At 41.8% G+C, this 13,576-nt stretch overlaps 1 protein-coding gene across 1 annotated transcript; it reads left to right on the forward strand.

Annotated features, from left to right (window-relative positions):
- Positions 1-231: 231 nt before the first annotated feature.
- On the forward strand, positions 232-13,266 carry VPS51 (VPS51 subunit of GARP complex). The gene is made up of 10 exons (XM_088480131.1): positions 232-500; positions 3,219-3,348; positions 3,547-3,693; positions 7,441-7,660; positions 9,489-10,197; positions 10,320-10,535; positions 10,742-10,960; positions 11,078-11,199; positions 11,279-11,366; positions 12,900-13,266. The coding sequence occupies exons 1-10, from the start codon at positions 327-329 to the stop codon at positions 13,158-13,160; spliced, it is 2,286 nt and encodes a 761-aa protein (XP_088336257.1). The 5' UTR covers positions 232-326; the 3' UTR covers positions 13,161-13,266.
- Positions 13,267-13,576: the final 310 nt, after the last annotated feature.

Genomic DNA, 13,576 nt, shown 5'->3' on the forward strand with positions numbered 1-13,576 from the left:
TGTGGGCCAGTCCAACCCTGCCTATACATCTCAGACTACAGCATGACAGATGAGGAACAGAGCTGACACACTAGTGGAAAATGTCAGGCATCAAGCTCACGGTTATATAAAGTTCATTCTCGCCACTAGTCACTCCTATACACGCACGATGTGTCACTGCACCACACGCGTTGTACACGTAGGTACTAGTACTAGTAATGCCTGGCTGCTGCTGTCTGACTCGGCCGGAGGGGGAAATTCGTGAGTCTCACACTGCGCATGCGCTGGTATGGACGCAATGCGCATGCGCGGTTATGTTTATGTCGCCGTGCTGTTGTATATGAAAGATGGCGGCCACCGGTGGAACTGAGGAGGAAGAGGAGGCAGGCAAGAGAAGGAAGGCTCACGGAATGTTGAAGCTTTATTATGGAATAACGGAGGAAGGGAAGGGCGGGGAGAGGCTGCTGGAGCCTACGGATATCGATGGGGTGCATTTCAGCCCGGAGCTGTACCTCACTAAGGTGACGTTACAGGAACATACAGAGTCTGTCCAATCACATCACACCCGAAACCACTTCTCCATGCACAGTGCACTGCCGCCACGGCAACCACATAGCCGGCTCCTGTGTCTGCCACCCCATGCAAATTCCTCTTACTGACACCTTAGTAAAATCAGGTTACATGTCAGTACATTTTCCTAACACCTTGTTATGTTATACTTCTTCAACAGTGAAGAGCTTCTGCGAGAGGAAGGGATCAGGGAAGTCAGGATTGCTTTGGTAGTTCTATAATGGCAGTAGGGTTACACCCGTCAGGGATCACTCTGTACAGTCTGGTAATCAGAAAATGTCCAACGTCCAGACGAAAACTAATCCCGGACCTCATATATCTGGGAATTGGCAGTGCCATCTTTAACCTCACAATCCCACGGTGCACAATTATTATTTATTTATTACCAGTTATTTATATAGCGCACACATATTCTGCAGCGCTTTACAGAGAATATTTGGCCATTCACATCAGTCCCTGCCCCAGTGGAGCTTACAATCTACATTCTCTATCACATGTATACACACTAGGGTTAATTTGTTTTGGGAGCCAATTAACCTACTAGTATATATGTTTGGAGTGTGGGAGGAAACCGGAGTACCCGGGAGGAAACCCACGCAAGCACAGGGAGAATATACAAACTCCACACAGGTAGGGCCATGGTGGGAATCGAAGCCATGACCTCTGTGCTGTGTAACCAATAAAACTTAGCTTGCACACTACCTACAGCTTTAACTAACAGTGCATGAGCGCGGAGGGGATTGAAAAGAGGAACTTAGATTTTTGCATCCTGTCACTGTAATGTCACTGGCAGCAGCTAGTGTTCTGGGTTGTGTTGTGGGAGACATCACTGTCCACGCCTCATAGCCATGTTTCCTTAGCCACATCCCCTAGTCATTTCTCTTAGCTTTGTCCCTTGTCTTGTAATCAGAAAGTAAGAAGGTGATAATTTGGCATCGCCATCAGAATGGTTCACCATCGAGGGTGCCATTGGTACTTTTGATCAATGGCAGGAAACCATTGATGCAAAGCCATCGATAGTTTGACCCAGGTCTGTTCTTTGGGTCACATGAATGTGACTGGACAATCAGGGAAGAAGAAAGAGCTAAGCACCGTGTGCCACTGTTTCAGGAGAGGGGAATTGCTCTACCTCTGCCATCGATGGCAGAGACACATCAGACCTCTCCATCAATGGAAAAACCTTAGACTGTCTGTAGCAAACTATCTAAATGGTAGGGTTGAGAGGCCTATCCATTGGGCGACCTGAAAAACTGATCGTCTGGCGTTCAGTCCTTCAGGTCGGTGGGGCACGGAACGGCATTCAGTGCAGGAGACCGACCTATGTGTGAACATGTGGACCCTGACGATCGTCGTCAGGTTGACCAGCATGTTCCACAGATAGTCGGGGTCGGCAAGGACCCAGCATGTACGCGCATTGCTGGTCCTTGCCAACTATCCATTAGACGACTTTCTGAACAATCCGACCACAACCTCCTGGTTTTGGTCGGATTGTTCAAAAAGTCGTCTAATGCTGCATACACACAGTCAGATTTGATCTGAACGATAACAATTGTAAAAATCGTTCATATCTTTGAAATGTGGGGCATGCATCAACCAACGATGCGCGTTCCCGCATGTCAGATAACGATATCTGATATCGACTGTTTGCAATAAGATTTGGATGATTTCATTCAATTTAATACTGTCAGAAATCGTTCATCGTTCACAAAATCGTTCAAATCATTGATTAAATCGTTCATCGTTATCGTTCAACAAAATCAATGATCTGACAAATCTGACCGTGTGTAGGCCCCTTAAGTGATGGATGCAAAATTGACAACGGTTTTGCTGACTGTCCTTAAGTTTACTGACGGCTGGCAACCTTGCTGTTGTTGAGGTATATATCTATATAGGTCAAATACAAAGCACTAATGAAGGACCTAGATGCATAGTTGCCAACTGGCCTTGCTTTCTGGTGAAGGCACCAAGTAATGAAAATTTCCCCCAGGAAATGTCCATGGGCTTTTAATATTGCACAGTACTACTTCCCTTTTTATATTGGTTGCAATTCTATGGAGGGAATTCAGTTGCTGGTGATGTACTGCTATGTACATACAGTATATGCCAGTTATGGTAGTGTTGACATCTCAAGTTTATCTGTGTACCTCTGTGGGGTGTGAGAGAAAGCTTGTGATAACAGTGGAAGAATTGCACATCACATGCAGCCGGCCAAATGGAATTCCTCCCCAATTAATGATTGCATTTGCAATGCAATCTGGGCGCGATATTAGCACCCATGATTGCATTGCAGGATGCGATCATATCGCAGGGATGTAACAAAATGCACCCTCAGGGACAGGGAAAGGAGCCCATCCCTGTGATGTGCTGGGAGTCAGGTGACCGATTCAGCGGTTTCTTCACTCCTGTTCCGGGACTCCTGTGCATGCGCCATCTACAGACCACACGTGTGACGGCCATTGCCGGGGGAGGGTTCCTATGAAACCCTCTCCTGGCTAGATTTGTCTTATGTAGCCCATAGGCTACAGCGCCTTACTCAATACCCAATTGGATTTTGAAATCCCCATAATGTGGAGTATATGTGTACATTATATTCTCGTACAGTAGTCTGTTCAATGATATCTGCTGATTCATCTAATTGTTTTTTTTAATCTGTATATTTGTATAAGCAGCTGAGGAAAGAGAGCTCATTAGCTGAACTGATGGACATTGAAGCCGATATGGTTCGTCAGATACGAGCTTTGGACAGCGACATGCAGACATTGGTGTATGAGAATTATAATAAATTCATATCTGCAACAGGTAAATCCTGGACTGGTATATGGGAGAATGGGGTCACTATGAGCTGCAGTGTGAGGGACAACTTAATAGCTCACTTATATTTGCTACAGGGTAGACAATTATCTGTCCTCTTAGATACAAGAAATACCAGATATAATGGGTATATTATAAAGTTTATCCACAGGACTAAGTGATGATAACTGTTTTGCAATTCCTCAGACACCATTCGTAAGATGAAAAATGATTTTAAAAAGATGGAGGATGAGATGGATGGACTGGCAACTAACATGGCGGTAATTACTGAGTTTAGTGCTCGCATCAGCAGTACCCTACAGGAGAGACACCAGCACATCACCAAGCTTAGTGGTGAGTGGCCATACCTTGATGTAATCATTAGTTATGATACGTATCATTAATCTCAGAGGGGAGTTATAGTGAGGGATAGCACACCAATAATATGAGGTGCAGTTTCAAAGAGTGTTTGCATGGTACTAAGCTTGATAGTTGGGTGTTCTAGATTTGGGTATGCAGTCAGAATGTCGATATGTCGACATCAGAATATCTGCACCGGATTTTAGGGTCATGGTTAGTTAAAAACTGCATACAAAACCGCATTGTCAACATTATGTACATGTCAACATTCAGACTATGGAGGTTAGTACCTTTAAAATATTATGTCACTGATGTTGTTAATTTGGTCCCCTCTTGATCCTTGATCTAAATAAATTCTGCTCAGAATATATGTAAAGCTCAAGTATCCCCAAGAGGACAATCGCTAAGTAGAGGCCAAGGTGGTTCCCATGGCCAAGCCTGAAACTTGATGATACCATTCTCTATTTAAATTAAAAAAAATTGACTACATAGAAAATGAAATAGGAACAGGACATGCATCAGAACATTTAAAGAGATCTATGTTTGCTGAAAATCCATTTATCTCAAAGATCATGTTACAGGCATTGTCGGTGGTGATCAACAATCCTTTAAATAATTCATGAGGTTTATTATGCAGAACAACAACATCATATTAGGCACTAGCCTTGAGAATTTCAATTTGAGGTTGTTTCCATACTCCCACCCACAAACACATACATGCATCTAGCTGTCAAAATAATATTACAGTGAATAAGGTGATGACACCGTAGTAGAGTAGAATGTTTTTCATTACATTCAAAGGAAATATCTACTAAACTCCTGAGCCAAGATCAATTTTATTTAACCCCCTTCAACATTTGGAATGTATATAGTGTTACCAACATATGTGCTTTATTACAAGTTTAAAAACTAATTTTGTGAATTAAAACAGTTTTTATTGTAATTTTATCTTACTATGCATATGGAGTTCTTATCTTCTAAGTTCATATTAGAGACTATAGAGGTATTTAAACACTTAGCTTCCATCACAGAGAGACAACATTGATGATGTCAGTGCAACCTCCATGTGACAAGGAAGATGCCCTCTTGTTCCTGCACAACAGATTCTATTGGGCAGATGCAATCGCCGCAGGACTTAATGCGCGGCTGTATTCAATTACTGCAACTATGGAATTACCCCACACTACCCACGCGGGGTAATACCATAGCTCGGAGCATTTAACCCAGGAACTATGAGTAAATACGCGTTAGCCGTGGGCTTACTACTCGTGGAAATTGGCAAGTCATTGAATAACTCTGAGCGTTAAAACCATTGAGTGCAGCAATCTAACTGTAGGGAGCAATATCAAACAGTTTCTGGCAGATGCACTGAGCACCAATGTAGGAGGGCAGAAGGAAACACAGAAATACAGAATGGAAGTTGCTCAAATCAATTTCTAGGCTGAGGCAGGTGCTTGAAATGGAGGCGTTATCTAGATCATAAAAACACAATATTGTCTCCCGGCATACTGCCATATACTTGTATGAAGCCAATATTCTGTGTGCAGCTAATATGCAGAAACTTAGTTGCACACATTGCAAACATATAATAAACTTTTGCCAAATCATGATGCTTCTGCTAAGGGTGTCCCTAACTATAAACAATGAGAGAGTCCCTATATTGGGTCATGCATTCATGTGTTTTTAATTTGAGAGTTACCAGGAGGTACTCCAAAAGCTTCTTGTATGGCACTACAAGGACCAGCAATCCCTGCCAGCTACTGATCCCATATGTGCCTCTCAGACAGCGATACACAGAATGTAAGTTGGGAGGGGCTGGGCTGCACATCCTAATATTAAACATGATAATAGGTGCTACCATGCTGAGACCAGTAGTTCTACAGCAAAAAGGAGATGGGGGGGGGGGGAGGAGCAGGTGCACACTATAAGCACTAAGAATACAAATGATCAAAATATCTATAATAGACTGCAATAATTAACATGGTTTTAAATGTAAGGTTTCTTAGTACATGTTTGGCCAAAGATGTTTGCCCACCTACCACGTCACGGTGAACCTTATACAGGTGGGTCCCTAACATCTCTAATACTGACACACTAATTTATCTAGGACTTACCTATCATAGAGCCCATTAGATGTGTGTACTGCAATGCAAGGACCCATACCAGTTAAAATCACCTGGGGCAGGCAGGAAGAGTGCTAGCCCAAAGAAGGGGTCTCACCTTCAGAATGTACCTTAAATACATACACACAGGAAATGGGAGGGGCTGGGCTGCACATCCTAATATTAAACATGATAATAGGTGCTACCATGCTGAGACCAGTAGTTCTACAGCAAAAAGGAGAGGGGGGAGGAGCAGGTGCACACTATAAGCACTAAGAATACAAATGATCAAAATATCTATAATAGACTGCAATAATTAACATGGTTTTAAATGTAAGGTTTCTTAGTACATGTTTGGCCAAAGATGCCTGACAGTTTATAGGCTGATCAGTTATCCAGACAAGACACAATATTTCCCCCCACCACACTGTCATAAGCCAGTAAACATACTGATTGTTACTTTTTTCTAATGGCTTATGACAGTAGCAGTTAGGGGAGAGCTGGTTGTGTCACATTGGAGTCTTTTGGGGTACCACCTGGTAAGTTAGCTCTCAGTATAAAGCACATGAAATGTATGACTCAATATAGGGATGGCAGCAGCTGGGCAAATGATTGTGTTATACTTGTCCAGATGGAAATCCACACTAATCGCCAAATTATAGTTGAAATTATATTAGATCGGTGGCTCTTCAATTACTTAGTATTTAAACATCAGGTCCTGTAGATTAGCCACTTCCCTTGACAAAGTAGTTAAGACCATAGACTGTAAGCTTGCGAGCAGGGCCTTCCTACCTATACGTCTGTCTGTTATTACCCAGTTTTGTTCAATGTTTATAATTGTAAGGTGCAATGGAATATGTTGCGCTATACAAGAAACTGTTAATAAATAAAATTAAATAAAGACCATTAAATAACTGTAGGGAGAAAGGACTAGTATTCCTGCTTTTCCCATTGTCTGTTTTGTGTGCTTGTTGATGACTTTTGTTACTGTATATATTTGAAACACTACATGGTCTTCAAGAGGGAAATAATATGCACATACAATATTGATGGAATGCCTGGAGGTTTCTCCTGTTTTGGGAATCATTTGTGTTGAAATCTCATTGTAAGTTTGACTATGTGTGTATTTCCCATAAAGACTTGATTATTAAGCAATTCATATTAAATATTTCTGCTATCCTATTATGATATGAGTTTGTCAGCCCTATCAAACAAAGAATCACAGATAAGAGTGTGTCCATCTCAGGCTGGAACCAATAAAGAGAAGCATTTAAGGGGTGCTCAGGGTATTGGAGCTACTAGAGTACTTGTAACCCACAGAATCTGGTTTCTAGATGTATAGAGGCCATTTGATGAGTTTGCAGACCCGCAATCTACTAAGGGATCATAGCTTGCTGTATTTGATGGCACATATAGGACATAAGATAATGATGGAGGAAAGGCACAGGAGACACTCATCTGCTCCTAGCTGATCATGTATGTTGATCTTAGTAGATATCACTGATAATTTGTCTAATCATCATTGTTCTGGGAGGCAGTGAAATGAAGGTTGGAGACTTCCATTAAGGAAACATTAAATGGTAAGTGTAATATCCCAGATCATGCCTTTGTTAATGCCTTTAGCACTGTTGTCCTCCAGGTGTCCATGCCCTCCTGCGGAAGCTGCAGTTCCTGTTTGAGCTCCCAGCTCGCCTGAAGAAATGCATTGAACTCGGTGCGTATGTCCAGGCTGTGTCCTACCATGCTAAAGCCCGCAGTGTACTTCATCAGTACCAGCACATGCCATCTTTCCATGGCATCCAAGTCGACTGCCAAGCTATCATGGCAGGTCTGGCAGACACACTGCGTCAGAGATTCAGGTACTGGCATCAATTTTTATTTACTCTGAAATCTTAATATATTTAAACGGGTTACAAAAGAAAGGAGGACATATGCAGAATTTTGTGAAGGATTGAGGGGTAAATAAGGAGAAGGGGTCCTATAGCCATAAGTTTATGTATCAGCCATAGAAGAGAGTAGGTTTGCAATGCATAGAAAACAATGTGGGTAAAAGCAGAAATGACTGGAAGGAAGTAACATCTTGTTGCCAAATGTTAAGTTTACCCATTGGTAAAAAAAAGATCTATTCATCAGTAAAAAGAAGACCTTGTGCTACTGACCTACCCTAATATGCACCAGAGTAGTATATATGAGGTTTGAATCCTTTGTTCAAGATTCAAGAGACTCCTGTTTATTTGTTCTTTAAATATAATTTTTAGATTTCATTAAATGTAATATGTGACCATACAACTCCATATTCGCACTGATTGGTTCTGTCATAAGGCAACCAACCGCCTTTCGTGCTCATCTTTCCTGACTATCAGTTTGTGACTATTGTTCTGCTTATTATAGTTATACTTGTTACGGGTTGGGTAAGGGATTTCGGCGGTCGGGATGCTGGCAGTCAGAATACCTACAGTTGCATCCCGACAGTCAGAATCCCGACCCAATTAGGTAAGTGTCCTAACCCCTAACCTTCCCCCTAACTTTCCTTTCCCCGCAGCCTAACCCTAACCCTCCCCCTATGCATGATAATAGAGGTTTTGGCCATACAGAACGCTTATGTGCACTAAAGTATTTCGTAGTGGTCTGTACACTTTGTGGGAGTGCAGCTTTTAAATCAGCTAGTACATTACAATAAATACACATTCAGGAACTCAATTACACAGTTACACACTCACCAGTGAATATAATTGCTCCTCAGTCTGCTACAGTTAATCAGATCTGATTTCCATGTTTTGTTTTTTTTTTAATTATTTCCATTTTATTGATTTCTAATGTTTTTTACTGTCTGTATTAAATTAGTCTTCATTCTAGCACCCTGCACCTGTCACAACCCGTGCAGTTCCTCTTTCCTGCCTGGGGTGTCACACTCTGTTCTGGTGCTTCTAGCACAGGTTGGTCTGTACAGTATATCAGCAGTTTGTTACATCAGCATAGTGTGCTAGAAGCACCAGAGCAGAGTGCGACACCCCAGGCAGGAAAGAGGAACTGCACGGGTTGTGACAGGTGCAGGGTGCTAGAATGAAGACTTATTAAATTGATCTGTTTTTTGTTATGAACATTTCACTCTATTTTTGTTATAAATCATAGTTGATACTTTTACCCATAGCGCTAGCACCATTTCTACAATATACATGTTCAACTACGCACGCTGTATACTTCGGAATATAATTTTTAGTCAATGAAATCTCAGTTTGAAAACCACTGTTTAGGCACAATTAGGTGCACGTCTGTTGGTAATTGCCACTCTTTTTATATTGTTAGATATAGTTCAGATATAGTAGCAAGGAGATTGTATGTTCCTCCACATACGTACACAGAGAAATATTAAACTACCGTGCTGAATATTTAATTTCACAGCAAATACTAATAGTTTTGTTTTAATATAAAAATGAAATAGGTTGACATGAAGTCGAACTTGTAAAAAAAAAAAAAAAACACATTCATTATAGTATATGTTAATATCCTGAAATGGATTCAATTGATCTTGATTCAAGATCTGGTTGTTTAATATATCTGTACCTATATGCCTATAAGTTGATTTGTAAATTTAGATGAGTTGCTTTGCTTGACTTTTCGTACTTTTTTTTTTTTTTTTTTTTTCATATCATTATCTTGCACTGATAAACTGGCTGTCTTGTACAGGGATCCTTCATCATCCCCACAGGACCTTTCTGAGTGTGTGGAGCTCCTTCTCAGCTTGGAGGAACCAGCTCATCTTCTGTGTGATGAATTCCTATCCCATGGGCGTGGGCGCCTGGCCTCTCGCCTCTCCGAGCTTGGGGAGGAAAGTGATATTCTGGAGTTTGTGGACCGGGGCTGTGGGGGATTTATCAGCGATGCCTGCCTTCTGGCAGCTTCATACCAAAACCTCTTCTGTAAGGAGTCAGGGAGCACTGCTCAAATGGCTGAACAAAAGCTTACTACATTCCTAGATGAGCTGAGTAAAGGTTATTTTGAGCTGGTGGAGAAGCGTCTGCGACAAGAGAAGAATCCAGGAGACAATTCACTTTTAGTGCGGGCACTGGATCGGTTCCACAGACGACTACAGGCACCATCTAAGTTGGTACCAGGATGCAGTTTTAATCGGAGAGGCACAGAGATTGTGGTTAGGGCAGCACAGGAGCGGCTTTCTCAATACTTGCAAGCCTTGAAGGACTTCTTCCAGGGTTGTATTACTGATGTCCGACAGGCCCTTGCAGCTCCGAGAGTGCCTGGGAAGGAGGCACCAGCACTAGGGGATTTACTGGCAATGCTCTCTGGATCTGTTTTAAACCAGATTAAATCTGTTTTGGCTTCTGTGCATCTGTTCACAGCTAAAGATGTGGCATTCTCGGACAAGCCATACTTTAAGGTAAGCACAAGTGTGGGTAGCTCTTCCTGTGTTTGCAGCCATCATCCTGCTGCCTGTTATATCACATTGCACTTTTCCAAATTCCTCCATCATCTTTTTCATCCTTCCTTTCACTTTCTCAGGGTGAGTTCTGTAGTCAGGGTGTCCGAGAGGGTCTTATTGTAGCTTTTATCAAGTCTGTGTGCCAGACAGCCCAGCAATTCTGTGATTCCCCTGGAGAAAAGGGAGCCAACACTCCTCCATTGCTCTTGTTGCTTCTCTCTCGCCTCTGCCTGGACTATGAGACCTCAACTATCAGCTACATACTGACTCTGACAGATGAACAGTTTTTGGGTCAGGTAAGGAACAAAAAAAGTTCTGTGGCTATTAAAAAGTTGAACATTTTATTATGTATTTCAATTACCATAAAACATTTTTTGTATTTTTTATTTTGTTGAACTATTTAGGATGCTTTTTTATTTTTTTGTGCCACTTTTCTCTATTAATGTCAGCTACTCGATTTTCTTTATTAATTATTTTTTTTTCCCCATCATACTTTACCCAGGACCACTCTCCAGTCACTCCAGTTAGTACTCTCTGCTCCTTGGCTCGATCTACTGCGCAGAGCCTCCTCAATCAGTATGTCAAGTCTCAGGGTTTAGTCATTTCTCAAATGTTGCGCAAGAGTGTTGAGACCCGGGACTGGGTGACAACCATTGAGCCGCGGAACGTGCGAGCAGTTATGAAGCGAGTAGTGGAGGATATCACTGGTGTGGACGTGCAGGTGACGCAAAATGTTTTGCTACGCACAGCTTTCTCCATGCCTCTGCTGTAATCACACATAAGTGGGATGAATCCGTCTGCTACCCAATGAAGCTCTGGCTATCTTTTGTCTGCACAGGTGGGCCTCCTGTATGAGGAAGGGGTCCGAAAAGCTCACAGCAGTGACTCTAGTAAGCGCACCTTCTCTGTATATAGCAGCTCTCGTCTACAGGGGAGATATGCACAGAGCTACACTCCAAGGTACATATATCGAAGAGACCGTACCTTTTCTGTCCTGCCTTATTGGCAGCAGTCTAATAAGAATTGTCTTTGCTTCTAGTGCCCCTCTTGACACCAACCTACTCAATAACATCCAGAAGTTATTTTCAGAAAGAATAGACATCTTCAGCACCGTCCAGTTCAATAAGGTAGTATTTGCCTACTTTTCCTAAACCTAACCCTCCCCCTCCGCGGCTAACACTAAGGGCGCCCCGTACCCTCGTTCGGCCTGAGGTCCTTCAGTGTTCCGGCATCGGGATTAAGATAGGCGTCGGCATTTCCACACCTATCTTAAGTGCCTTGTCAGGATAACCCTGTCGGTATTGAGACCGGTGGCATCGCGGCCGCCGGTCTCCTAACTACATCCCCATTTGCATGTGCATATAGAATCTTGAATTGACCTCTTCATATTTAGATCTTGAAGAGCTGCTTGGGTAGTAGGTGAAGTTGCTCGTTGGTAGAACTGTTTACCAACAACAGCTGTTTGGACCAGATCATGTGTCCTACAAATAACATTTTGGGGGAATAATGAAGGGTATATAATGGACGATATATCGTTATCACAGCCAACGAACAATATATTGTACAGACCATCTGGCAGTGTGTACACACACTATATCTGTGAACAACGTCTCTCATGGATATAACGCATTGCCATGCTGCACGGCAGATGCAATGTATAGTGTAGATATATCACTAACATCTACTTGTGTGTACACACGACCAAACGAACAACTCATATGCTGGCCACAAAAACCAGTGAAAATGACATCACAACTGGTTTGTCTGGCCAGACATATCATCGGCTGATTGGTAAGTGTGTACGCACAATATCGTTTGTATATAACCTTTACCAAATTGTTAGATCAGTCAGCTGGTCAGTCGGATGGCCGATCCGTCCTTCCAGTGTGTACCGCACATAATGTTTGTTTGCCTTAAAGGTTGTTTTGTATGACTGCCGTAGCTAAAACTATAATAGAAGAACATGCTATTAAAATATTTGTAATGGAATAGGTAAAAAATAAATGTAAGCCATAAGTATTATAATAACGTGGTTGTTTTAATTTTCTTTGAAAGTGCAGTTTATTCATTTACTATTTTACTCTTAGGGGTATATTTACTAAAGTGCAGGTTTTTAGAAGTGAAGATGTTGACTATAGCAACCAATCACATTCTAGCTATTATCTTCTATAAGGCGTTAGATAAATATTAAGTAGAATCTGATTGGTTACTATGGGCAACACAATGAAGACATGCATGCTGTGGGCTGAACCAGTATTAATGAGAATGTAGCTCGTTCAGTAGGAACAAATACCTCATGAATATTAGCCAGGTCTTATGAATATTACATGGTGTGCAGCATTGGTAGGCTGCATACTGGTTTAAAATGGATTGTTCCACTGTGTGTAGGGGACAAGTTAACTTTCAGTTTATATCCTGGTATGGTTTCCTATGCTTTTAATCACCTGTAACAACTTTTTGTGTATTAGAACATACTAGTGCATTTACATTGTATTGGGTATCTTTATATGGAAACTGATTTCCAAACTTCACTTCCACATTTATAATGTTAGCTAAGTTTTAATCTGTTTTTACGGTTTTCAGAATTTCATTTGTATGGTGCTTATGTTTTAGGATAAAAAAAATATATACTTATACAACACTCCATTATCTCATCTCAGGTCTCCATTCTTACTGGTATTATAAAGATCAGCCTGAAGACCTTCCTTGAGTGTGTCCGCCTGCGAACATTTGGCCGCTTTGGTCTGCAGCAGATACAGGTAGATTGCCACTACCTGCAGCTCTATCTATGGCGCTTTGTCAGTGATGAGAACCTAGTCCATTGCCTCTTAGATGAGGTGGTGGGTAGTGCTGCCCACCGATGCTTGGACCCTGCACCCATGGAGCAGAGTGTGATCGAGGTCATCTGCGAAAGAGGCTGACATGTGGATGAACGTCCTGGCTATTGTACATATCCTTAATGCACTACTGAGTGATCTGTATATATAAGTGTGGAGTAAACTGGTGAAATAAACATAATGGACACTGGGTGGCACTATTATTGTGTATCTTTAGTATGGTAGTATCCTATCACCACGTGTGACTAGGAACCAGCACTTGCATTTTATGGTTACCACATTTTACAGCATACATTTTGGGGAGACTGTTTTACCTAGTTTCAGTGTATATTTAGTGTGCAGATAAAAGAGCACGCATCCAAACATACAGTACCATAAGTACAGATTTATTTTTTTCATTGCTCTTTATTAATTTTTAGCATGAGGTGAATAGAATAAAGAGCGGTAACACCATTATTGACTCCCAATTCCACAAGTAGCTGGAAGAAACTGTTGTGAAT

The sequence above is a fragment of the Taudactylus pleione genome, unplaced genomic scaffold (genome assembly GCF_031769625.1).
Source record: "Taudactylus pleione unplaced genomic scaffold, aTauple2 ptg000250l, whole genome shotgun sequence".
NCBI lineage: Eukaryota > Metazoa > Chordata > Amphibia > Anura > Myobatrachidae > Taudactylus > Taudactylus pleione.

Bases quoted from the DNA above. Each gene is read 5' to 3' on its own strand.
- VPS51 (XM_088480131.1), top strand. From the start codon at position 327: ATGGCGGCCACCGGTGGAACTGAGGAGGAAGAGGAGGCAGGCAAGAGA. The intron at 3,349-3,546 runs GTAAATCCTGGA...GCAATTCCTCAG, and splicing joins TAAATTCATATCTGCAACAG to ACACCATTCGTAAGATGAAA. The intron at 3,694-7,440 runs GTGAGTGGCCAT...GTTGTCCTCCAG, and splicing joins GCACATCACCAAGCTTAGTG to GTGTCCATGCCCTCCTGCGG.